At 46.6% G+C, this 27,786-nt stretch overlaps 1 protein-coding gene across 3 annotated transcripts in view; it reads right to left on the bottom strand.

The window, feature by feature from the left end:
* Positions 1-19,522, bottom strand: part of SEL1L3 (SEL1L family member 3) — a 141,634-nt gene extending 122,112 nt beyond the window's left edge. For all 3 annotated transcript variants that reach the window (XM_030801385.1, XM_003258550.4, XM_030801386.1), the window contains exons 1-2: positions 19,171-19,522; positions 3,838-4,408 (exon numbers count right to left, since the gene is read on the bottom strand). In XM_030801385.1, coding sequence (XP_030657245.1) covers positions 3,838-4,408; positions 19,171-19,335 — 736 coding nt within the window. In that variant the 5' untranslated portion in view covers positions 19,336-19,522. The remainder of the gene's footprint in view (positions 1-3,837; positions 4,409-19,170) is intronic.
* Positions 19,523-27,786: the final 8,264 nt, after the last annotated feature.

The raw sequence follows: 27,786 nt of genomic DNA, 5'->3' as shown, positions 1-27,786 counted from the left end.
ATAGAATATGACAGGAAGAGAAGTCCAGGTGGGCCCTCAGGTCTGGGGCCCAAGTCACCGGCCTGCATGGCTGATTCCTTTCTTTCTGTGACTCCAGTGTGAGTCAGGCACACATGTGATTTGGGAGGGACAACAGAAATGCCCGGTCCCCTCCCTCAAGGAAATAAGCCACACTAGGTAGATCCACAGTCTGCCTATGGCTACGTATGCCCCCCACACCCAGGATGCAACAGCAACAGGTGCACCAGGGGGCACGTGGACTAGTCGTGGCACACACTTGTTCCCAATGGCTACCGACTTCTCATCTGGGTTAGGTTTTCCCTGCAGGGCTGGGTAAATGTCTGCTGCATCTCCACCAAAAATCAGTCTCATGGCCGGGCCAGGTCTGGCCTGGCAAAGGAGATAAGCTGCTGAGAGCTGTGTCTGGACACACGCGGCCCTCGCCTCGGTAGCCTCGGCAAAGCCAGTGGTGGGGGCCCTCCAAGCACACTTCCAGAACACCCGGGCACAGGGACTTTGACTCTTTTTATACACGAAAAGGAAAATGAAAGCAAGTCAGGGAGTACTTCAGTTCAGAGACAGGGCCATCGTAGGACACCAGGCACTTGACACAGAAAACCTTCCCTGAAACCCCACATCAGTGCTGGCTGAGACAGGGACCATATATGACAGGCCCCCTGTGGCTCAGCTCGGAGCCTCACTAATGCCATCTTGTTCTGACTTGATTCTTGTTCATCAAGAAGCCCCTGCTAAGAACAAACCAGGGGCCTGGCCCCCTTCCATCCCCACAGCCCAGATCCGGAACAAAGGTCATGGATGTTTTCCATGGGACTGCTGCAGACGCTTTTGTGATCTGTCTTTTGGAGAAGGAGGAATGTGCGCCCCTTTTTCGGTAAACAAATCACAGCCTTGTGATCAGAGGGTGCATGGAGCTCCCCACCATTTTCAGTGACTTTAACACTTGGGAAAGGGTTTTCTCTGCATTATGGTTTAATTCTCACTCCTAAGGTAATGCTCTGAAGCAGGTGAGGAGAAAAATCCCACTGTGCTGTTCCTAAGCCTTGTGAATATGAGAAGAAACAACAAAAGAAGGAAAAGACGTTTCACATTTTAAGGGCATATTCAGGCGCCCTAAGAACTGAGCCAGTTCGTTAAATGATTTCATTTGGAAACTTCCAGCTTGCAATTCAGTCATTCTTCAATGAGAAATACATGATTTGTCAAATATGAAATGGAATCATTAATCCCTGACAAAGTCGGAGGTACAGCAAATTGTGGCTGTGTGTGCCCCATGCTCTCTTTCCCTTAACAAATTAGGTGGCCCTGTGGAAAGTATTCCAGACAGATGCCTGCATGGGGCTCTGCCTGGAAGAGGGAGGCACACTGATCATCAGAATGATTGACTTGACTACTTTCAGACATTTAACTACCCATCCCACCCTCCCCGCTATGTGCACACACACAGAAAGGGAATTTGCTTTCATCTTCTAGATATCTTTTCATTTAAAGCACTGCACAAATGCAGAATAAGCCAGACAGACAAGGCTATTAAAATGTAGGTTAAAATTGTATAGATCTACACAAACACAAGACCCCCTGTAAAAAGCGGTAAAATCTGAGTAAGGTCTGGAGTCCGGTTAACAGTATTAGATCGGCATTACTTCCCCAATTTTGATTTTGCACTGTAGTTATGGAAAATGAGGAAGCGGGGGTGAGGATACACAGGGACCCTGTACCCTTTGCAACTTTCTGTGAATCTATAATTATTTCAAAATAGTTTTAATCCAGCACTTTGGAAGGCCAAGGTGGGAGGATTGTTTAAGCCTAGGAGTTCAAGACCAGCCTGGGCAACATAGGAAGACCCCATCTCTACAAAAAAATAAAAAAATATACTGGGTGTGGTGGTGCACGCCTATGGTCCCCGCTACTCAGGAGGCTGAGGTGGGAGGATTGCTTGAGTCCAGGATGTTGAGGCTATAGTGAGTTATGATCGTGCCACTGCACTCCGGCTTGGGTAATAGAGTGAAACTCTGTCTCAAAACAAGAAAAAGTTTTGAAAAATGTCAAATGTGCCAGTTCTAGGGTAAGTGGCCTCTGACCAACTATCATGTATGGTGACACAGGTCCTTTCAGTTTTCATTATATGCAGAGCTGTTTTGGGACAGTACCAAGAAATCGCCATAGTCATTATTTCCCCCAAAGATAGCCCAACAGAAATCACATCCTAGAGGTGACAAGAAGTTGATCACTAAGGAAAAACTTAGAGTGCATGTCCTCAAGTCACCTTGTCCCAAACCCATCCTGTTGATGAAATGTCAGGCACTTCCTGTGGAAGGGTCTGTTGCCACAAACCCATGGATGTCCTCTGCCTGCCAAGCCTGGCTGGGGGTGGGGTCACGGGAACCATAGCAATCCTAAGTCCAACCAGCTCTGTCCCTGGCCCACAGGTTCTCAAGTTTTAGGGTGCATCAGAGTCGTGAGGAAGGTGTTTAAAATGCCGATTCCAAGCCTTCCCCTACCCCCGCAGATCCTGACTAAGTAGATGAAGGACGGGGCCTAGGAATTTGCATTTGCAACAAGCATTTGTGATTCTGTCACAGGTGGTCCTAGGGCCACAGTTGAGGAAACAACTGGGAGCATGCGTGGGGAGGGTTCCCCACTGAGGGGGCAGAAGAAGAGCTGGCAGGCACTGGGCATCCACAGAGCAAGGCGCTCCTTGCACCAATGGAGAGAACTTCAGAGTGCTGCCTCTCAGCACATGCATGACATCTCCAGCCCCAGGGCTTAAGGGAGGCTGCAGAAGGGCCTGGAGCCTCCAGGATTGGTCCTGCTGAGGCTGTGACCATGTGCCATTTAGGATAAAATGCAGGGTGTGGACTCTGTCATCATTACAGCTTCTCACTGAGTGCTGATGATGTGCTGAGCAACCACATCTCATTTAGTCCTCACAGCACTGCTCTGAAGGAACTGTTTTATTATCCCCATTTTACAGATAGGAAAACTGAGGCTCAGAGACTTCCAAGGTTACAAAGATAGAAAGTGGCAGGGCAGCAATCAGGCCCAGCCAGAGGTTACCATTCTGTGGTACAACCTCCCTTTCTGTCGGAAGGGTTCCTTTAGGTTCTTATCTCCTCCAGGATAAAACACTCCGCTTAAAAACAATAGAGGCCCGGGCATGGTGGCTCACACCTGTAATTCCAGTACTTTGGGAGGCTGAGGCAGGCAGATCGCCTGAGGTCAGGAGTTTGAGACCAGCCTGGCCAACACGGTGAAACCCCATCTCTACTAAAATACAAAAATTGGCCTGGCATGGTGGCAGTCGCCTGTAATCCCAGCTACTCGGGAGGCTGAGGCAGGAGAATTGCTTGAACCTGGGAGGCGGAGGTTGCAGTGAGCCGAGCGAGATCTCGCCACTGCACTCCAGCCTGGGCAACAGAACAAAACTCCGTCTCAGAAAAAAAAAAAAAAAAAAAAAAAAAGAGGAAACTTTAGCAGGCTTGTTGGGAGGGGAGTGGAAAGATTTTCCCAATCCTTGTTTCGGTGGCATGAATACTCCTTTCCAGCTTAAAGCAGATCTAACCCTCTCAAAGTCCACCTTCCTCAGCTCCTCTATTCTGTTCTTTCATCTTTGGTCCTGCTCTCTCCTAATCTTTCTCCTCTCTTCCCCTTTTAATTTTTCTCCTTTTGTCTTCAAACTCCAAAGTTACAGACTCATTGTGTCCCTCCATTTTCCCTGTATCCCCCGTCGCTAATAGAAGAATTTTCTCCTGCCATTCGATCATTATACAGGCTATCTGAAAAAATGAGAATTAGGTTCCTAGCAAGACAATGACCTACCATTTTCCAGAGGACATTGTGGAATCCTGTTTGCCTGAAGGTTCCAAATATAACCCATGTTCCACTCAAGGCACACTTGATGATCTTTGAAAGGGCGTTCAAAAGGCGGGATGGTCTGCAGGAGGGTATAATTCTTTGCTACAGCATGGAGCAAGTTTTCCCCCCATTTAACATTCCAGTCTCCACCACTGTATTTGTGAGTAATCCAGGCGCGTACTATCACTGCAGATACAGAGATGGAATGTCTGATGAAATAATCATCTCTGTAAACCATAATGCTTGGAAATTTCACATGTACTATTTGTGTCCTGCTGGTGTGAAGATGTTTCTCATTCTTCCACCTTTTTTTGTACACGGGGATGCTACTTCTGAACTCAGATGAAACAACTGCTTCCAAATTGACAACACAAGGCTGAGAGCATAAATACTCAACCGAGACTTCAGAAACGTTGCGAACATTTCCTTCAAAGACAGTAAAATAAATAAAGTCTTTGTAAGCCACGCTCTGCTCAGCTTTGGGTATCACTGACGTCGTCAGGGAAGTCTGCCTACCCAAAGACGGTACAACATTCTGAAAAAAAGAAAAAGAAAGTAAGAAATACAGAAAGTTTAAAAATCCTCATCATAACAGATATGTGAATCATTATTTTCCTGGGATAAAAAATATCAGTCTACATAAAGCAATGAAGGAATGCAGGAGATAAAAGATGTCAAAACCACTACTGAAGAACTGGGGAAAAAGCAACACACAAATACAAAGGAAGATGAGGCCACACTGAATTTTCTCCCCAGACCCAGTAACATCTGCTGATCAAAATGTGACTGTCACATCTATGTGGCAATAATTCCAGAGCTGGTTTCCAAAGGCAGAAGTTGGTTCACAACAAATCCAGTAGCAACGGAACCTGCCTTAGAATAAAACAGAGACAATGCAGCTTCAGACATTTTCAAACCATTGTCCTGACTTTAAATGGTGGGTCAGACACTACCAAATCAAAGAGTGGCAGAAAAGTGCAAAGTGCACCCTCGAGGGAACATAACAGGGATGCCAACCTGGCCCCTTTTTCTCCCATAAGTTTGAAGCCAGGGCAAGTCTGCATGATATATGGACAGGCGAGAGGCTTCTATTGCTCCCGGTCACACACAAGCAAGCTCAGATGATGGGCTGTGTTGTCTGATTCTTTCACCATAGACGATGCTACATACACCAAGAAAGATTTTAGCTGAATATTTACCTGGTCATGAAATCAAGGCAAGGTTTTGGGCATGAGGTGCTGATATATGAATGCTAAGAGCTCTCCTAAATATGACTTTGTGATTCAGGTATCCAAAACACTATAGACAAAGGTCACTTTGGACCACTGCATATCCATTAGGGTGGCTATTATTAAACATACACACACACACACACACACACACACACAGAGAGAAAAAATAACAAGTGTTGGTGAAGATGTGGAGAAACTGGAACCCTTATGCACTCTTAGTGGGAATGTAAAATGGTGTGGCTACTATGGAAAATAGTATAGCAGTTCCTCAAATAAATTAAACATAGAATTATCATAGGATCAGGCCGGGCATGGTGGTTCATGCCTGTAATCCCATAACTTTGGGAGGCCGAGGTGGGTGGATCACCTGAGGTCAGGAGTTCAAGACCAGCCTGGTCAACATGGTGAAACCCTGTCTTTACTAATAATACAAACATCAGTTGGGTGTGGTGGTGCACACCTGTAATTCCAGCTACTTGGGAGGCTGAGGCAGGAGAATCGCTTGAACCTGGGAGGTGGAGGTTGCAGTGAGCCAAGATCACGCCACTGCACTCCACTCTGGGCAACAGAGCGAGACTCCATCTCAAAAAAGAATTATGGTATGATCAGATCCAGCAATTCCACTTCTGGATATACACCCCAAAAATCTAAAGCAAGGACTTGAAGAGATATTTGTACACCCATGTTCATAACAGCATTACTCACGCTAGCCAAAAGCAACCCCAAGGGTCCATCCATGGATGAATGGGTAGAAAAAAGTGGTATATACATGGGATGGAATATTATTCAGCCCATAAAAGGGAATGAAATTCTGATATATGCTGTAAAATGGATGAACTTTGAGGACATGATGCTAAGTAAAACAAGCTAGACCCAAAAGAACAGATATTATATCATCCACCTACATGAAGTACCTAGAGTGGTCAAACTCACAGAGACAGAAGGTAGAATAGAGGTTACCAGGGTCTAAGGGAAGAGGGCATTGAGGAGTTAGGATTTAATGAGTCGAGTTTCAGTTTGGGACAATGAAATAATGAGATAGAAAGTGGTGCTGGTTGCACAACAATGGGAATGTCCTTAACACTACTGAGCTGTACACTTAGAAATGATTAAAATGGTACATTTTAATGCATGCATATTTTTACCACAATTTAAAAGAAAAAAGTCACTTTGGTCTCCTCCGAGGAAAGAAATAAGGACTCCTTATTTCAGTTCTGACTTAGAGCTGTGGGAGAGGCAAAGATGGACAAGACATGAAATGGTATCAGGGAATCGTGTCTATAAATAATGGCAATACAGGTGAAACGTGGTCAGTGTTCCCATCAAACTGTAAACAAGCCCAAGGGTGCATAGCACTGAGAGAGAATAATTCTAACTGGAAGGTCTGGGATAGGCTTTTAATCTCAGTTTGGCTTTGAGGGATGAAGAGAAGTTCTTCAGGCAGAGAGACAAGGGAAAGGCACTGCAAGGGGTGTGAACAGCATAAGCCAGGCAAGAGGCAGGGGAATGCAGGTGTACTTGGGGAATAGCAAGCAGCTATGTGGACACGCAGGTATGAGGTTGAAAAGAAAAGTAGAGTTTGGCCCTGGAGAACATTTGAGTCCCAGCCCAAGGAGTTGTGAACTTTTATTCTACTGACAGCAAAGAATCAACAAAGGTTTCTGTACAAGGAGGTAGTGTCTCCCTTTTAAAGCAACTGATAGTCAATGTCAATTAGAAACAAGGCTAACAATTCATACAAAAATGAGCAAACGACATAGTTAATCAACAAGTAAATGCTCATTCATAGTAAGATAAATGCAAACTGAAACTGCACTGAGATACCATTTTTTCCCTACTAGATTTGCAAAGATCAAAAAGTCAGATAACACATTGTACTGACCAGAGTGTAGGAAGCATGCCCTCTTACGTATTGCTGGTGGCAGTAATCTCTGATCTCTATGAGGCCAATCAAGTAATAGCTACTACAATTATAAATGCACTCACCCTCTGGACCAATAATTTCACTTGTAGGAGTTTAACCTACAAATACACTCAAAGATGTGCAAAATGATGTTTGTGTATATTTTCACTACAGTACAGTCTGTAATTGCAGGAGATAGGGAGCCTAAACCCATCAAGAGGGAGCTGGTTAAATAAAAATAGTACATCCACTCGTAGAGTACCATACAGCTATTAAAAGGAGGAAGCTCTTCACGTACAGACAATGGAATGATCTCAAAGGGTTTTCTGTCTGTTTTTTTTGTTTGTTTGTTTTTGAATTTTCAGGGTTTTCTTTTTCTTTTCTTTTTTTTTTTTTTTTTTTTTTTTTTTGAGATGGAGTCTCACTCTGTCACCCAGGCTGGAGTGCAGTGATGCAATCTTGGCTCACTGCAACCTCCACCTCCCAGGTTCAAGTGATTCTCCTGCCTCGGCCTCCTGAGTAGCTGGGATTACAGGCACCTGCCACCACACCCGGCTGTTTTGTATTTTTAGTAGAGATGGGGTTTCACCATGTTGGCCAGGCTGATCTCTAACTCCTGACCTCAGGTAATCCACCCACCTCAGCCTCCCAAAGTGAGCCTCCCAAGCATGAGCCACCGTGCCCAGCCCAGGTTTTTAAATTCCAGGTTTGTTGGAATATAATTCATACCACACAATTCACACACTGAAAGTGTAAGTTGCAACGTTTTCTAGTAGATTTACAGAGTTAGTCAACAATCAATCATTACAACAATCAATTTTCAAACATTTCATCGCCCCAAAATGAAACCCAGTACCCACTGGCAGTCACTTCCCATTTTTTTGCTTGCTTTTTAAAAACAGATTCAGAAATACCGTTTGGATTATACACACACCACACACACACATATATATGTACATGTGCATATTCACTTGAATACACATATCACTGGTTGCTTACACGGATAAGAATTAGGTGACCAGGAGACAGAATAAGAGAGAAAGATGCACTGTATATCCTTCCCTAACTTTTGAACTGTGTACTACACAATTTTTTTTTTTTAAGTAGGTGAGGAGAAAGCAACTGTCCTAAAAGGTCAAAGTGGGCCGGGCGTGGTGGCTCACGCCTGTAATCCCAGTACTTTGGGAGGCCGAGGTGGGCGGTTCACGAAGTCAAGAGATTGAGATCATCCTGGCCAACATGGTGAAACCCCGTCTCTACTAAAAATACAAATATTAGCCGGGCGTGGTGGCACATGTCTGTAGTCCCAGCTACTCGGGAGGCTGAGGGAGGAGAATCGCTTGAACCCGGGAGGCAGAGGTTGCAGTGAGCCGATATCGTGCCACCGCAGTCCAGCCTGGCAACAGAGTGAGACTCCATCTCAAAAAAAAAAAAAGGTCACAGTGGAAACTATGTCTTCTGCAAATGGCAGAGAGAATAGGAGAAGGGCTGGCGACTTCTTTTGACCAGTCATGGGAAACCTGTGGGAAGAGATATATAAAGGAGGGGGTACAGTGCAAACTGTCCGTGCCACCCCCCCCAGGAGAGGTTTAATTGTTTTATGTTCTCGTTTATGCTGCCAGATTACAGGGAGAAAACACATATAAAAACCATCTCATAATTAGAAGCAGAGAATGTTGCAATGGATGAGTCTGGTGACAAGCCAGTCTACTCTCTTATTCTGCAGATGAGAAAATGACAATCAAGAGGTGACATTCTCCAACACCACCCAGCTGGTGGGTGAGCAAAGGCAAGCCCAGAAACCTGGCTCCTTTTCTAGCCACCCACCCACTCCCACCTTCCCCACGCCATAGCAAATGATATCAATGGTGACTAATGGTCACCATTCCATGGCTGCCTGGAAACTCTAGACTAAATTCTGCTTCCACGTGAATAGGGATGCACCCAGCATTTGTCCATAAGTGCTGGTTTATTAATTCAGCCAGATATGCCAAGATGTCGCCCCCATTCTCAAGATGCAAATCACGGTGTTAAGTCCACAACAGAGTTTCACCCAAGGCCAGGGATCGCTGGTGCTGGTGGAAGCCAAACCAGCCAATGGGTGGCCAACACGCCTTATTCCAAAGCAATGCCCCAAATGTTTCCCTCACTAATTCCACAAATAAGTCAAATGTCAAATAAGACATTTGCTTATTTTGTGAGACAAAAGGCAGCCCAGCGCCCAGAACATGCAGAGGTGTATTAAATATCACACTTTGTTCTTTCCCAAAGAATGACTTAAAACCTCTTCCTCATTCCTTTCATGTATACCTTAAAAACTCACCCAGGTTCAGCTCTCCCACTTTGATAATTTTTTGAGTAGGGATGGGGGGTGTCAGATTTTTAATGCTGATGCTAGGATCTCCAGTGAAAACCTCTTTTAAACAGAATGCCGGGGGAATGACCATTTGATTTTACTAGAAAAGTGCAGCTCATAATAACCATGTTCATCATTTTACATCTTACTGCTAAAAATGCACCAGTCCACTTTTCTTCATTAATTAGCCCAGCACCCTGGGCATGGTTTCAGTTTTGTTTGATGGTCCATGCTTATAACATTGTGGATAATGGAGATATATACAGGCCAGGTGTTGCGGCTCATGCTGGTAATCCCAGTGCTTTGGGAGGCCAAGGCAGGAGGATCACTTGAACCTCAAAATTCAAGGTTACAGTGAGCTATGATAGTGCCAATGCACTCCAGCCTGAGCAATAGAGTAAGGCCCTGTCCCCCCAAAAATAAAAATAAAAATAAGAAGGCATATACACATTTCACTGTGTACTCTCCACAGAGCCATCCCTTCAAATTCTGTTTCAAAAAAACTCTCCATATACTCATATGAAGATTATTTCATTTTCACCTGTTTCAAAGTCTTAGGTGCAGTGAAAGTTACCCCAAGGTATATAGGTGCTAGACATACGTTACCAACATGGTAGTCACAAGTCATATTAAGCACTTGTAATGTGGCTGGTCCGATTTGAGATGCGCTGTAAGTGTAAAATATTCATTGAATTTCAAAGCCTTCATATAAAAGAAGGGCTGCAAAATATCTCATTAATAATTTTTATATTAATTGTATGTTGACATGACAATATTTGGACACACTGAGTTAAATAAAATATATTAATATTCATTATGCCTGGTCTTCTTACTTTTTTTTTTTTTGAGATGGAGTCTCACTCTGTCGCCCAGGCTGGAGTGTAACGGGGCAATCTCGGCTCATTGCAACCTCCGCCTCCCGGGTTCTAGCGATTCTCCTGCCTCAGCCTCCTGAGCAGCTGAGATCACAGGCATGTGCCACCACGCCCAGCTAATTTTTGTATTTTCAGTAGAAACAGGGTTTTGCCATGTTGGCCAGGCTGGTCTCGAACTCCTGATCTCAGGTGATCCACCTGCCTCGGCCTCCCAAATTGCTAGGATTACAGGCGTGAGCCACTGCCCCCGGCCTTTCTTTACTTTTTTAACATGGCTACTAGAGAATTTAAAATTGTTTATGTGGCTTGAAATTTGTAGTTCACATTGTATTTCAACTGGATGGTGCTATTCTAAATTTGAGGTCAGCTGACTTTCTTGGAAAAAAAAAAATAGCCAGATGGTAAATATTTTAGGTTTTGCAGGGACACTTTGAAACAGCCATAGGGACAACACATAACTGAATGAGTGTGGCCGTGGTCCCATACAACTTTGGTTACAAAAACAGCAGCTGACTGGACAGGCCCACAGGCCTATAGTTTGCGAACTGCTTTTCTAAATTATCAAGATTTTTTTTTTTTTGAGGCTGAGTCTCGCTCTATGGCCCAGGCTCAAGTGCAATGGCTCAATCTCAGCTCACTGCAACCTCCGCCTCCCAGGTTCAAGTGATTCTTGTGCCTCAGCCTCCTGACTACGTGGGACTACAGGCATGTTCCACCACACCCGGGTAATTTTTATATTTTTAGTAGAGACTGAGTTTCACCATGTTGGCCAGGCTGGTCTTGAACTTCTGACCTCGGGTGATCCACCCACCTCGGCCTTTCAGAGTGCTGGGATTACAGCGTGAGCCACAGCGCTTGGCCAATTATCAAGCTATTATCCCAGATAAGAGTTTTGAAGAACAAAAGGTGACAGAAGATATGCTTTGTTAGGAGTTCTCATATAGGAGAAACGGGGTGAATAGCTCAACTGGGCATCATTTCATATGTGTGTAGTTGATGGGGCTTGATTCTGTATTTTTCTAAGGTTCCCTGGTGGATAGTGTTGACATTTTGCTATTGTTTCTTTCAGAAAAGATCTAAGTCAGAGGATAACATGAAGTTAAGCTAGGCAAAGAGATCAAATTTTAAGGACTGAGATGGATTGTTTGACAAGTAGGAGAAGCTTGAATGACAGCTGGAGTACAAGAGTAGAGAAACTTCAGGGTGGGGCAACGTTTCCTTAAGTTAATGAGGGTGTGTTGGTCCCAAAAAGGGCCTCAAAATCACCTACGTGGCCTGTGCAGAACATGGTCTAAACTCTTCAAGAAGGTGCTCTGAGGCACCTATGCAATGAAGGAAGCTGGCATCTGGTGGCTTATAGCAGACCCTGTGGGCAGCTGATTCACCACGAGTCGTGGCTACCTCTCCTATGCACAAAACCAACACTGATTAGCAACACATCACACTCTAAATATTGATTAAGCTGAAGCTGACTTCCTGGCTCAAGTCATGTGTGTGGTTATAAGCTGTTTCCTGCCAGGAAAATAAGGCAATTAACTTGAAGAGTTCCAGCTACAGGCATGACACGTGTCCAGCCTTCATAGGTATTTTCACATGCCAGGTTGCATTAACACAAGCTAAAAATTTATCTGCACGTTTCTTTGTTTAGAAATTATGAGTTCAGAGTCCATGTCATTGTTATGTTTCCAGCTTCTAAGGTAGAGTCTGACACACAGTAAGAATTTAGTAAGTGTTTCTTGCTGAAATAAAGCACTGGGGCTGGGCATGGTGGCTCATGCCTGTAATCCCAGCACTTTGGGAGGCCGAGGTGGGCAGATCACCTGAGGTCAGGAGTTTGAGACCAGCCTGGTCAACAAGGTGAAACCTTGTCTCTGCTAAAAATACAAAAAAAAAAAAAATCAGCCTGGCGTGGTGGTGGGCACCTGTAAATCCCAGCTACTCGGGAAGCTAAAGCAGGAGAATCACTTGAAACCGGGAGGTGGAGGTTGCAGTGAGCCGAGATTGCACCACTGCACTCCAGCCTGGACAACAGAGCGAGATTCCGTCTCAGGAAAAAAAAAAGCACTGGGCATGGGCATTTCTGCCAGGTGCCTCAGTGGCCCTGGGGGCACTTGCATATAAACCAAATGACTTGATCAGTTTTGAGTCCCCACTGCCTTCTTCTTACACTCATAAGTTCTCTTGTAAGAGGTCCCCATCATTTCTCTATTTTTCTCCCAGCCTCGTTAATTCCTTCCAAACAGCCCTTAGCCTTTGGCATCTCATTGGTCCCTGGGGGTCAGAGCTGAGCTGGGGAACTGTGAGGTCAGGGAAGGTGGCACCTTGGCACCCATCTTACCCATTTGGGGCAAACTTCTCCCAGCTATTTTGTCCCTCTAGACCTTTTCAGACAACTGCCCTACATTCTAGAGCGTTTCCATTTCTCCACACCAAAAATACAAATTAAATTTTTAAGATTTCTCATCCCTCGACCCTCTGCTGAATTCCTGTTCATCTGGCAAGTTCATCCATGTTACTGTGATAATGAAGAAATACTGAGGTAATGTCACGTATCTGTATTTCTATGCCAGCTTTGTGGAGATAATGCCTTAAAAGCACAGTCTAAATGCACCACAACTCTAAGCAAGATATTTGGGGTGAAGAGGGGCATCTGTGCCCCTCAAATTATGCCATTAGGCAGCTACAATAGATGTTCCACCTTGAAAGCAACATACTGATCCATTTTGCACACAACAGAGCTGGGCCCTGAAATATGCTTGAGCCGTCAAATATGTTTATACCAGATGTGAGCCCTCATCAAAGTCAAATTTGACAATGTCATGCACAGTCACAAAACACAGATTCTCTTGCTTTTGTGTAAATGTGCATGTATTGTAATTTTTTTTAAAAAAAGAAACGGGCCAGTTAATGTGTGTTCATTAGAAGACCCCAAATAGGAGATCTAAATGCATTGAACTCAGCCTGGGAATCAAGAAACAGATGAATTTATGTATCTTCTGGATGGAAAAATAAAACTATCAATATGACCTAAACTTCTTTTAGGATGACTGCATTTGATTCCTTTAAGCAAAATCAATAAGAAGAGATGCTATTCAAATAACCCTCCCTTGCTCCAAAGAACTGAGAAAACTTGGCTTTGTTCTCTATCTGGTCTCCACTTGGTATTTAAGGAAGGAACAGAGAGATTGGGAAACTTTAAATCATTCACATCTTGCTACGGGAAGTTCACTGGCATGTACACATGTCTGTGGGTGGGTATGATAAGAAAACAATAACTGTTTTTCTCATTCCTGACCTTTCTGCCCCATTCTTCTCAGAAAACTGTGGCTCATGAGGGCTTTCTCTTCAAACTGGCTGGATCACATTTTCCCTAGGTCAAAAAGGTAAGTGTCTTGCCTTAAAGGGCCTATTTTTGTAATTTCTGCCTACTAGATATAAGCAAAAATTCTGTTTAAGTCAACAAAGCATGCAGTTAAGCAAAATGGACGATGATGTCAATACAGACTTCAGAATCAGCATGTGCTTAGGGAAGAATTTCCAGTTGAGTGTTGTTCCTTCCTAAACCTGAGAGCTGGCCAGAGCCACACCATCACAGTCATGATCAATATTCCTGGTTGTGTAAGATTCTCCCCCATACTATTTAATATGCTGTTTCTTCCCAACTCACATCACACAAAGCTACCTAAGCTTGGTTTGCTCTTATTTCATTGAGTACCTACTATGTACTAGGCACTGGGATGGGTGTGTTAAACCTTTTTTTCTCTCTGACTTCTAACCTCCTCCTCTCACATGGGACCTCATAGAACTTCTCACTTCTAACCCAGTCCTCACAACAGCCCACAGAGGGAGACAGCATCCCACTGTTATAGCTGAAGCAATGGAATGCCTTCAGAGAGGGTAAGTAACTTGCCCAAGGTCAACCAGCTACCAAAAAGCAGAACCAAAATTCAAATCCACATTGGCTGACTTCAAAGTCAGTGAGGGTGTGCCTCTTGTCTTCTAACAACACCCAGAGATGATGCCCTCAACTCATGCCCTTGCCTTTACACACCTGTCACCGCTTTCTAGCTACAGGGTTGGGGAATCTCATGACTTTCCTTATTCTCATCTTGAAAGGGTTGGGGCTAAAATGCCATCATGCCGACATGCCTTGAGTCTGGAGGAGACAGATATTGGTTTAACCACAAACACACAAACACCAGACTCAGCCAGCTCCCCAGTATAACTAAGCCCTTCTCCAGGTAGAGACGGGAAACAAGGCCTGCCAAGGCAGAATCCCGTCAGCCATTCCTCACGGGCTGCACACGCCTCCTGCCCCTCGGCTTTCTCAGGGGAATGGCATGAGCCAATAAACAGGGTAACTGAATTCACTTTAGGCTATTTACGGTCTACTCCAGTCTATCCATCTTTCCAGCGAATTGCCTGGGTTATTCTCTCCTACCTGTCCTCTAGCTCTGACGCTTTTGCCAACAGGCAGCCAGAAGAAATAGAAGGCAAGAGGCCAACACCATGCCTTGGGAAATTTTAGGAGCTCCAGTCAGGATGAATATGGAAACTATCGGTTGATGTGAGGTTTGGGGATGATCTCTGTTTTCAAATATTCATAATCCCTCTCCCTCAAGCTAGATAATTGCAGATCTCTTTACCTCGTTTTGATCTTCTCATGCCCTGCATTGCACACATAGTGAGGGGTTAATGAATACTCTTAGATGGATGACTGAGGGTATGTGGCCACTTACAGAGAATCCTGTACAAGGCTCTGTCACAGCCGCCATCTGCTAACTGTCCCACATGTATCTGTGCTGTTTTTTTGTTGTTGTTTTGTTTTTTTGCTTTTGTTTTTCGTTTTGTTTTTTGTTTTTTGTTTTTTTGAGACAGAATCTCACTCTGTCGCCAGGCTGGAGTGCAGCGGCGCGATCTCGGCTCACTGTAACCTCTGCCTCCTGGGTTCAAGCAATTCTCCTGTCTCAGCCTCCCGAGTAGCTGGGATTATAGGTGCACACCACCACACCCGGCTAATTTTTGTATTTTTAGTAGAGATGGGGTTTCACCATGTTGGCCAGGATGGTCTCGATCTCCTGACCTCGTGATCTGCCTGCCTCGGCCTCCCAAAGTGCTGGGATTACAGGCGTAAGCCACTGCGCCCAGCCTCTGTGCTGTTAATGTCCTCTTACTTCTTTGTCCTCAGTCTGATTGTCTAACAAGTGCAGCTATCCACTCTGAACATTTCAACTGACAGCTGACATCAACACTGGCCATCCTGAGATTTATCTTTTCATATAAGAAAATATTATACTTTGGAGACCAGAGCTTAGAATGGACAAGATTGTCTTCCAGAAGTGCCATTATCACAGATAGAGAGCTGGGGCAGCCTCAGGCCGGTTCTAGCCAAGTTGGAAGAAGGTAAGAGTTAATGGTGTAAGAAAATAGCAAGCAGGCCCGTTGGGCAGGGAAAGTTCTGCGTGGAGCACAGTACTCAGCACCCACGACCTCAGTGGAAGCAATTTCATTATCCTTTGCTTTCGAGGCCCTCTCCCTCTCTGAGGAGGCTCTCTGCATCTTGACCTCTGGTGACCTCAGAATTTTCTGGCAGCCACTGGAACCAGGGATCATCTTTTCAGAAATCTGTTTGGCATCGTTCCGTGACTTATCTTTCAGCCCTCATCACAATTATTCATGCTTTGGCAGTATCCTAGCTACAGACACAGTACTCTTCTTGAGCTGATACTGAAGGTTACTCTGTCCCAGCCTATGGAGAAGGAAGGCGCCCACTCTTCAGGACCCTGACTCCAGGAAGCATGCTCCCTATGAGGGCAGGTGCTTAAAGGCATCTATTCAGAAGCTGCTCTCAACCTCCAGCCCTTGTGAACAGGCAAATAGGTGAAGATAACACAAAACAGGAACTGGTCCCCAAATCATAGGCAATTTGGCTTTGGAATGCATTCCAAGGCACATTTGCTGTACACTTGTATGCACATTCATCCAAACTCAAATGCTAAACTCCACCAGCTGTCTCTGGACTACATAAAAACCCCAAACCTTTATCTCTTCATTAACCATGACAAACATTTTCTGGCTTTACCTTTCTTCCCCACTTTAACATCCTGCTTCTATTCTGTGGCCTGCGCTTCCTGCTTTGTATATTTTAGATTACTTTAGACATGACCTCACATCCTGGCCAATTGCACAGTAGCTGCTAATTGCTAGAGCTTTGCTAATGGCCCGTACATGGATGAAGAATGAGTTACAAGCAGCAAAATCAAGAAGACAATAAGCTAGTGTGGGTTAGAGCTGGGCCTCTGGAGGGAGACAGATTTGGGTTTCAATCTCAGACTGTGTGGCCTGCAGCAACTAACTTAACCTCTCTGAGTCTCTGTCATCTCATCTAAATGGAGATTATAATAGCTCCTACCTCACAGGGTGGTTGCTAAGATAAATACTGGGTAATGCCTATAAACGACTTAGCACAATGTAAGCTATCGTTATTACCATGTAGGCTTTCAGATTATGAAAGAGCTTTCTTCCTCTAGAGTCTACGTATTCCTGGGATCCTGCCTAGCTATTCTGCTCCATCTCTACCCTGCACCTGCCCAGCCCCATCCCCCTGACCAACCACTTCCTCCAGGTAGCATTCCTTGACTGAGCAAAATGCACACAATTATATATTTGCATTTTCTCTCGATTGTTTTATGTTTTTCAAGTGTTTCATATGGATATTTACATTTTCTCCAATTCACACACCAAGCTTCTCCAAGATAAAGAAGCCTTGCCTTCAGTAGTATCTTGGGTAGCATAGACCCAAGAGCAACATCCCTAGTAAACGGCTAGATCTTCAGAACAAAATGTGGAGACTACCTTTTAATTCGGCCTTTTGCGTCCTTTGCAAAATGGCTCTCTTGTTTCTCAAAGTCTGTCTTGTACAGTAAGCGTATCAGAAGTTCATCTGAAGGAAGCATACAAAGGCAGGAAGCACTGACATTTCCCCCCACCATGAAGTCCCCAAATCCATTCCTTCCCCATCTGCCAAGACACTCATCCATGCTCTAGTTATTTTCCACATCACAGTATTTTCTAAAATTACTCTTTCCGGAGCCCTTCCTCACCCCTTCACTATCTCACTTAAGTCTATCCATGGCATCATTTTTCCCTCTGTTCTCTTAATCCCCCTTGGTGTACACAGAACTTTCACATGAATGATACTTGCTCCATCATCACATGTCTCTGTTTCCAGAGTCCACTTAGGCCCTTAGGCTTTGCTCTCCTGATTCTTGACTTCCTGAACCGTGGAGAAGCAGTCCCCCTCCTTGCCAGGTCTTCAGATGTCCACGTGGAACTTTTCGGCCCGGCCCATTTGTATATAAATGTTTCACGCAACACTCTACTACATCGCTTCTTCTGTGGGTAACCAGCAGGGCCCTGTGTACAGGGATCATCTGTTTAAACTGAAATCTTGTCATTTGTTATGCCAGTTTTATTTATGAGCCTGTGTGTTGTAGCCTTGTGGCATAAATATTAAATAATAATATCTCTTGGGCAAAAATAAAATCATTCATGTTAACTGACAACTTCTTATGAAAACATGAAGTAAGCCCAACCACACAATTTGATATTGGCTAATTCTGAAATATGAGTAAAAGCACGGATTGCTCAACAGGTAGATGCACAGGCAGAATTATAATTTGCATTTTTACACCTTCTTGCTTCAAGAAATGAAACATTCAAGAAGTAAAAAAGGTTAAAAGAAACGGGCTGGGTGGCAAATTTCTTCAGAATCAAATTCTAATTTCTGCCAGTATCTCCTAAGCAGTTTTTAGCTTCCAAAAAGAAAGACTCCAAATAATGACAATGCCACATAAGTGAAATGAATTCCGGACAATGACACTGCTCATTTTTTTTTTTTTTTTTTTTTGGCATTCTGTGAATTTCCTATTACATCAGTTTCATGATTCAGCATTTTCCATTTCATTTATTTACAGTAATATATGGCGAGATAACCCAAGGTTTCTGCAGGATTTTGAAACATAAGGTACGCTGGGCAGGAAGGGTGTCGCCTTCTGTAAATTTACTATTGTTTAGAACTCAAAACAGAAGCAGGCAAGCGCTCAAAGGAACTGAGAACATTTCTCCCCATCTTGTTCTGAGGGGTCTCAACTACTCTGGTATTTAAAAGAAATTGGTTTTGAAAAATAGGTTACTGCCCCTTAGTTGATGACTAAAACGGAAGCCAAGAAGTGTGCAAATTGCAAACTGACATGCATGAGCCAAACATACTCTCTGAAATGACAATGTTCAAGACGCAGCTAAAGTCCCCACTCTGGCGGTAAGCGTGTTACAGAGAACTAGATTTCTTTCCGGCATCCGCAACTTGGCTGGTGTGACCAAGGAGGAGTTGAAGAGCGCTGAAGATGCGAGGTGCGTCGGCAGAAAACCGTCCGGGCCGGGAGGACCCGGTGGAAACTAAAAGGAGGGTCGACGCGGGTGGCGGGCGCCGAGAGAGAGCCGAAGTTGGGCATGGGAAGGAAAGGAGCTGCGAGAAGATTGAGAGGGAAGCCCAGGAGGGGTGGGGGGTTGGGGGGTGCTGGAGACCGCGCGCGGCGGGGCGGGGAGCGAACTCCGGGCGGCGAGCCTCCCGGGTGGAGTCGAGGACAAGAAGGGGTCTCGAGGGTAACCCGACCCGGGTCTAGAGAGAGTCCAGGAGGGAGAGGAATGAGCACGAGCGAGAGAGCAGCTTAGCAAGTCCGGTCCAAGCGCCCCTCTCCACGCCCGGGGTACCTATCCCAGGTGCCGGGAGCGCCCGGGGCGCAGCAACAAGGAAGACAGAAAACTAGCAGCGGCGTCCCCGCCTCGCGTGGCGGGTGTCCCCGGCCGCCCCCACCCGCGTCCCCGGGGCCCCGCGCGGAGGGGAGGACCCGGGCAGGGTCCGGCGCTCACCAGGTAGCAGAGCAGGAGCAGCGCGCAGGCAGGGCGGCCGCCGAGGCCCCGGGGGACGCCGCCACTCGGGGGGACCATGGCTGCGGCCCGGGGGCCGACCGCCAGCGGCGGGGGTTGCTGCTGCTGCTGCCGCGGCCACCCGAGCCCCGCGCCGCGCCGCTGCATGGCGAGGCCGCCCGGATCCGGGCCGGAACAGGTCACCTGGTGCAGGGACCGGCCCCCGCCCGAGGCGCCACCTTCCCGCCCGCCCCCGGCCGGGCCGGCCGCCGCGCGGGGCCACCTGCCGCCACCTCCGGACCCGCCGCCGCCGCCACTGCCGCTCCCGCCGTCGCCGCCCCCGCAGCCCCAGCCGAGCGCCGGCTCCTCCCCGCCTCCCCGTCCCCGTCCCCTCCCTCTCCTCTGCCTCCCTGCCCAGCCCGCCTCCTGGCCGCTCCCTCCGGCCCCCGGGCTTCCACCCCGCGGGGCAGCGGGCTCCCACGCAGGTGGGCACCGACCCGGGTCCCGCCCCCTGGCCGCCGCCACCCCCTGCCCGGGTCGCTGGGCCCCGGCGCACCCCCCTTTCCCTTTTTCTCCGCTCCTCCCCCGCCCCCCTTCCGCGCTCCTGCTCTGCGCGATCCCCCTCCTCTCCCTCCGGCTCCCTCTTCCCTCTCCCTTCCCGCTCCCAAACCCCCTCTTTTTCACTTTCTCCTTTTCCTCCCTTTCCTCTTTCTCCCTTCGCATCCTCTTCCTCGCTCCCGCATTCTCCCTCTCCCCCCCCCCCCTTTTGCCGGTCGCACAGCCTAGTTCCCGCCCGTGCAATGGGGTTTTGTCTGGTTGCTTTTTTGGCCGGGGCGCCATTCCCGCAGGGCGCAGGGCGAGTGTGCCCCCTGGAGTTGTGCCGCGCAGCTGCCCGGCTCCCAGGCCTTCAGGATGGATTTTGACCCCTGCCAACTTCCACCTGTCCACCTGCGGAATTGGGACCGCCTCCTTGCTGGCATGTTTGCAGCCGGGCTGCGCCCCACCCTGCCGGCTGGTTCGCGGCACGTTCTGGATGATTCCCGAGGGTTTTGCGTGGTGCCGCCGCCACCGCCACCACTGCGCTCTTTGTTTTAATTGTCCAGAATATTGGCACCCAGGACGGGTTTGTATTTGATTTGCATCCCTGTGCTCCGGCTTCCACTTTGGACCGAGAAGAAAATGAATTAATTAGGTCAATACAGTAATACTGGAGCCCCAAATAAAAGGGGTGAGGCCCTGGAAGTGCGCAAACAGCTTTTTAAAAAACCGGGACACATCCTCGGCCTTGGGGACGCAGGTTGAGATTGGCTGCTCTACGACCCGGGTTCTGCGGCCTGGCGGAGAGGGGCCTCCGGGCGGCGGGACCACCAGCTCGCCTCCAGCCTTGGCGTTCAGGGAAGCGCTTGGCTGTGTTTAGCGGCTCCGACAACTATCTGGGCCCGCAGCTGCTGCTCTGAAACAGTTAATCCACCTTCCAAAGTTCGCAGAAGCTTCCCTTTAGCACTGGTGGATTTGTGCGGATTGGAACTAATAATGGCCTGGGAGCCTGAGAGGCCACAGCCCTTTCCCTGTGCCACGAGCATAGGTCAAGTCACAACAGACGTCGGGGAGAGGCTGGTGGTGAGACGGGGTGCCCAGGATGGTTTGACGGGCCTAGGCATCCCCTGTGCCTGGACGCGCCCTCAGCTGCTTCAGTACAGGCCTGGCCACACCAGGCATGGTGGCTCCTCAGCTGTCATCCACTTTTTTTTAGGTCACCTAAGAGCTGTGGCCTTGTGTGAGTCCCCTGGCCTTATTCCACCGGTTCTCAAACTTCAGAATTACCGGAGGGATTGTTAAAACACAGATTCCTGGACTCCAGCCTTAGAATGTCTGACTCAGTTGGTCCTGGGAGGGACTTGGGAATGTACCTTTCTAACAAGCTCCCGGGTGATGTTAACGCGCTGGTTCAAACAGCCCTCCTCCATTTCCAGAACTATTGGCTTTTAGGAAACTGGGCTCCTGCTCCTCCCAGCCAGCTGCCACCACATTAAAGCATTTTGGGGGTTTTGACAGATGCTCCCACTATCTCTGTTCCACTTCTGCAGAAACAAAGCACTTAACATTCTCCTGTGTGACGTGGAAAACCATTTATTCTATCGAGTGTCCAAGGGAACAAAAGATTTGGTGGCTTTGTCCCAGATCCTGTCTATATCTTTTCCATCAGGTCAAAATACAGACTATGCTTTTAATGTATATGGAAGGAAAATTGTTGGCCAGTTCAGGGGAAAGGGGCTTCAACAGGCATTGCAGCATTTCTAGGGTTGCCACCTGTCTTCCTGGGCCATGCTCCGGAGTTTCTCTCCTCCACACAGACTCTGTTGGTCTTCAGGGAGCTAAATGGTTCCTCCGCGTTGTTTGTAATCAGGATTCATGGAATCGAGAGTTTTCAAGGCTTTGTGAGCTTTGAGGGTTTGGGTTTACCTAAGTGTAGGTAAGCAGAGTGCCCCACTGGGGGTTGGACTGTTTCTAACCTGCCATATCCAACTGCTCACTTCTCCCCTACTCACTTATCTCCTATTGTGTTCCTACCGTGGACTGGGCACCACCTGAGGCCCCAGGATTCCAGAGGTAGGCAGGATGGCTCTGTTTCTGCAAGGAGCATCAGGCATGCAGAAAACCGGCCAGAGTTTGGTCTTCTAAGAAGGATGTGTGAGTTGCTCTCTCATCCTGGGCTAGAGGTGGTGGGATTAACTGCTTTATCCTGTATTGGAGAGGGGGAGAGAAAAAGTCAGGATTTCTTTTCACGGGGGAGTGAGACGTTTTGATCCAGAAGACAGAATCAGCTCTTACTTTTGCGTCTCTCCAGCAGTTTGTGTCAGTCATTGAAAGGGCGTGGTCTGATTTCAGAAGAAAGCCCTTTATTTAAAAAGAAATATATTTTCCCATTGTCCCATGGAAGGGTTTGAAATCTCACCGTTACAATTCATCAGTTTAAATTAAGTTCTAATACTCCACTAAAAGTCGAAGGCCCCAGGGGGAGATTGGCCTCCCTTATTACTGCGTGGGTGTGAGTCAGTTTATCACATGCCCTTGGAAAGGGACCAATTCCACACCTCAGCACGGGAAAGGACAAAGGCACAGAGTCTTGAGCTCATCACCGCCCGCCCCTAGGAGGGAGGGGCTGGAGAAAGGACTGCATCTGCATGCCTAGGCGGCACATCATAGCATTCCACGTGAGGTGTTCTGAGGCTCTGAAATTTTTTTTTTTGTTTTTCTGTTTTCTTTTTCTTTTTTTTTTTTTTGAGACAGAGTCTTACTCTGTTGCCCAGGCTGGAGTGCAGTGGCGTGATCTCGGCTCACTGCAACCTCCACCCCCTGGGTTTAAGCTATTCTCCTGCCTCAAGCCTCTCGAATAGCTGGGATTACAGGCACCTGCCACCATGCCCAGCTAATTTTTGTATTTTTAGTAGAGATGGGGTTTCACCATGTTGGCCAGGTTGGTCTTGAACTCCTGACCTCGTGATCCACCCACCTAGGCGTCCCAAAGTGCTGGGATTACAGGCGTGAGCCACCGTGCCCGGCCTAAAATGGTTTAAGATCAGTCACGTCTCAGGGACCAATGCACTTGGTCAACTATTACTTTACCAAGCAAAAATAGTTTTTATAAACCAACTGCATATACTATCTTCTGTCAGTATCATTTCATTAAAAAGACAAGGCCTTTTACCATCAAAAAATTAGGAAGAGCCTAACATCCTAAGAAAAGACTGGGTTGGGTGCCATGGCTCATACTTGTAATCTCAGCACTTTGGGAGGCCAACACGGGTGGATCACTTGAGCCCAGAAGTTCGTGACCAGCCTGGGCAACATGGTGAAACCCTGTCTCTACTAAAAATACAAAAATTAGCCAGGTGTGTTGGGGGGTGCCTGCAGTCCCAGCTGCTCAGGAAGCTGAGATGGGAGGATCGCTTGAGCTCAGGAGGTCAAGGCTGTACTAAGCTCTGATCACACCACTGCACTCCAGCCTGGGCGACAGAGTGAGACCTTGTCTTAAAAAAAAAAAAAAAAAGGCTGTTCTTTAATCTGAATATTTTACTTGTGTCTTGTCTTTATATGTTGCATTTTGCTGTGGATCAGTAAAAACTTACCTTTGGAGTGGCCCTGTCCATGTCAGCACTTGGTAACACATTTCCATATACTAAGGATGTCTGGGGCAAAGAGATGTGCCCCTGCGGAGACAAATGACCTCCAGATTACAGGCGGTGGGTAGGAAGGCATTCTGCAGGAGTAGAGAGTGTTCCTTCCATCCACTTACCCTCCCACATAAATCTTTGAGGCCCAGGCAAATGTTGCCAGTTTTAGGGAATCTTCCCTCATGGCCTCGGGTAGAAACGCAATGGGTCGGTTCTCTGCCCCCAGCAGGCATTGCCTGTGACCCTAAGTGGCCATTCGCTAACTCTGCCTTATAATGGGTATGTTAGTTGGCCTGTTCTCCGCCAGTAGACTATACGCCCCCTGAAAGCAGGGGTTATTTCTTAACCATTTCTCTGTACCCCATGCCTTGTACATAAAACATTTTTGAACATATTCACTGAATAAAGTTGAATCCAACATCTTCCTTTTTCATTTTTTCCTCTCCATCTTTCTTCCTCCCTCCCTTCCTTCTTTTCTTTTTTTATTCATTGTTGTCTCCCCAGTCTCTTCCTGTTAGAACACGGTTATTTCCACACTCAGGTTTCTCTGTAATTCTGCAGTCTTCTCCTTTCTTCCCCCTCCCTCTTTCCTGTAATTTCAGTTATTCAGAATGAAGATGAATGAACCGTGACATTTGCCTTTTATATCAAAATAAAAGAGAAGAAAGCAGAAATAGAAGAGAGGAAAGCAAAAATAGAAGATTGCTGTCAGGCAACACACTCCCCATCCCAATAGGAAAACCGTGGTCTTTCTTTCTGCCAAAGGTGACCTCTGGGATCTAGACAAATCTTGCACGCCATTGTTTTACGGGCAGTATTTCCATTTTTCTTGTGGCCCCCTAGCCATTACATTCCCTAAATCTATTTCCTGTCTTTGTTTCTCCTTGTTTCAAATCCTCCATGTTTAACAGTTACTTCTTGCTTCTTCCCTTTGTAGAACATCCCATCAGATACCAACCTCATCGCCTCATCCTCAGACCCTATCCTTTGAGCTTCAAATCCCTGACTCTGCAGACTCTTTCCCTATGGGCCACAGAGCCCTTGCCTTGGGAAGTTGTGGTGAAGGAGGAAAAGGAAGCATTTGTGTAAACTGACAGCTTTTCCGTGTATTTTTACGGGATGCTGAAGGTCTTGGAATCACTGGGTCTGTAGCCCAGGCATGCTCCAAAATGAGCTCTATTTCTGGGCCTGTCAGATGAAATGCTGTTGCTCCTGGTTATTTTTGGCTCTTTGCCCTTCTGAATAGGTGCATATTCAGCTCAATTCTTTCCCCCACCCTGAGCTGGGGGAAAAAGCAGGCAGCTTCCCTTAGCCAAGCCCTCCCCTGTGTCAGGAGCACTTTCCCCCTTAAGCAGCAGCTACTGACATAAGCTCTCTGGACAGCCCACGAGTTATTTGTGCAGTGTCCAGGTGGGCACCAGGGAAATCCATTCTCTGGCTCTCTTGGGCCATTGAGGGAAAGCTTTGTGAGCTGAACATTTCCAGGCAGGTGCAACCAGATGTCCAGGGCCTCCTTATTCATACCCAGGTCTGCATCCTGCCCCACTGCCATAGTTGCAGAAACTTCTGCCATCCTTGGGGGTATAAGGATAAGAAGCAGGGATTTCAGGCTCAGCGAGCACAGAAGTCCCTGTATACTGGGTGTTTGGGGAAGGAAAGTGCACAGGATGTGGAAGATCAAGGGCATGTGTCCATAGATATAAGGACATCTTGGGGGCCAGGCGCGGTGGCTCACGCCCGTAATCCCTGCACTTTGGGAGACCGAGGCAGGTTGATCACAAGGTCAGAAGTTTGAGACCAGCCTGACCAGCATGGTGAAACCCCGTATCTACTAAAAATACAAAAAATTAGCTGGGAATGGTGGTGTGCACCTGTAGTACCAGCTACTCGGAAGGCTGAGGCAGGAGCATTGCTTGAACTCGGCAGGCAGAGGTTACAGTGAGCCGAGATTGTGCCACTGCAGTCCAGCCTGGGCGACAGAGCGAGACTGGAAAAAAAAGAAAAAGAAGAAAAGATGTAAGGACATCTTCGATCTTTGATCTTTGAGTGAGCGTGTTGAGAAGAACATGTGTTTGAAAAATGAATAGAGCAGACAGAAGTTAGGGGTGAATGTGCAGATCTAGTTGGGACAATGGGTAAGAGAAGAGTGAATGGGCACCGAGGGAGAGAATGTCACTATAAATAATTGAAAAGAGAGTGAGTGCACATGAGAGCTTGGGGAAAGGCAGGTTGTGCCTATAAGTCAAAGGCATATTTTATAACTGCATCCTGCAGCTCAAATCACAATCTTGGGCAGGCATTAACATTGATTTAGGGCTTTTAGTCCACCTGATAATATCAAGCACAATGAAACGTCATGATCAGCTGGGATGCTTAGTAAAGTCCATATAAAATCAAGAAACACACAGAGAAGAGGCAGCTAGAACGGGGTCCTCTTAATAGCCACTTAGCTCTACAGCTTTTCACGGAGAGGTTTCTTTTTCAGTTCTTAACAAGTATTACTTTGAGGCCTTCATTCATGTAATTCTCTTGGCAACCGGGAGAGGTAGACACTGTTACTATCATCAGCCTCATTTTACAAATGAAGAAACAGAGACGTAGGAAAGATCCCAGGTCCACAGCCAGGAGGTGGCAGAGCCAGTTTGGATTCTGGTAATTTTGCTCAAGGACTAGTGCCCATGTCACTACATCAAACTTGCTACGAAGGGCCAATGGAGAGGCAACCAGGTGCATGCTGGCGGGGAGGGGTCACATCTGAGTTTTAGGTTTAGGCCTCTGCCAGCACTTCACCAGGTGCTTGAGAACATAGATTTCTATGTCAGACACATTGTCCAGGGCAACGCACCTCGTCGTAGCTGGGCTAGCTTGGGGAGAACACTAATCTTCAGTCCTCAGTCTCTGTGTCTGTAAAAATGGGACAAAGTAAATCTACCTGTTTACACAGTGTTGTGAAGTTCAGGTAAGCTAGCATAGTGAGGGTGGTGGTAAATTGTTGAGCCCTAGACAAGAATAAAGCATTGTTTGTGTATTATTCCTACTTCCTAACTTCCAAAAATGGCTTACAAGGAAAGATATAGCTCTTATAAGACCACGAAAAATTTTAAAAAGATTTATAAATACCTATGGCGATACGACTCTCATGATGACCCCACTCGTGAACCACATCTCCCATTATGACCCTAAGGGAAGTGATTCCCCAGTATTTCCCCGGGAAGTCAGCCACCATACAGCTACCAGCATGTTGTCAGAGGGCCCTGGCTAGCCACATGGATGGAGAGAGAGGTGCTCAGCCAGCCTCCAGCCATCCAGGTCAGCCCAGCCCAGGTACCAAACATGAATGAGCAAACCATCTTGAACATGTGTCCCAGTTGAGTCTTCAGATGACTCCAACCCTAGCCATCATCCCACTGAAACTGCATGAGAATTTGAAAGCAAAAAGGGCCCAGCTGAGTCCTGTCAGCTCACTGAACCATGGAAGATAAAAATAAATTGTTGTTTTGAGCCAGTAAGTTTGAGGGTAGTTTGCTTATAGCAATAGATAACTGAAACAGTGCCCTGAGTATTTTAACGGGACAGTATAATTAGCTCTGAGCTTCTTACTATTCAAAGCAAAAAGGGGAGTAGAATGGATTATAGGCATTTATTATCTTGAGATTCTGTGATTTACCTTAATGCAGGGTTCATCCAACTGTCTCTTTGCAGTCAAGTCAGAATGAAAATTAAACCATCTTCCTTACATGAGAATTTCTTCTATCTTCACCAAAACTATTTGTGCAAATTCTATAATCCGCCTTGCCAGAGCAAAACAAAGAATTACAGCTATCACTAATAAGAAAATGTCCCTCGTATCTGGCCCAAATCTTTCAAAACTCCAGGTCAAGCCCATTTTCTCCTGTTTGGTTCTCAGCACATCCTCTCCTCCTGCCTCATTCCCATCCCAAATTAAGTCGCAAACGGGCTCGGTGACTCCGGGGTCCTTAGCACTCAGAATTAATGATTAAAATAGAAATGCTGAAAATAGTTGAAACTGAAGCAGATTGGATGATTTATTCAAACCTTCAGGAAAAATTACTATTCAGGCCAGAATTGAAATTTAGACCTGTGGTTCATAACCAATTAGAATGCAACTCTTCCCTGATGCTACCCACTCCCCCACCCCCCACAAAAAAGGAAAAAAATATGTAAAATTCATGCATGGCTGTCCAGGTGTCCTTTAGAACCCACACTCTGGGATGTCATGAACCATGTCTGTCTTCTGCGTAGTGTGGTGTTTATGCATTACTGGTGCTTATTAAAGCTTTTTTCATTAACAGCACCTTCACAGTCTATGATAATAAAAGGTATAAAAATGAGTGAATCAGTGATTGCCATTCTCTCCAATGTGGCATCAGTAAGCAGGCAAGGCTGGTCTCCTAGGACATCTAAGTTGTCACACGGGGTATTT

The sequence above is a fragment of the Nomascus leucogenys genome, chromosome 20 (assembly GCF_006542625.1).
Source record: "Nomascus leucogenys isolate Asia chromosome 20, Asia_NLE_v1, whole genome shotgun sequence".
Lineage (NCBI taxonomy): Eukaryota > Metazoa > Chordata > Mammalia > Primates > Hylobatidae > Nomascus > Nomascus leucogenys.
This window is presented reverse-complemented; position numbering and strand designations above follow the sequence as displayed.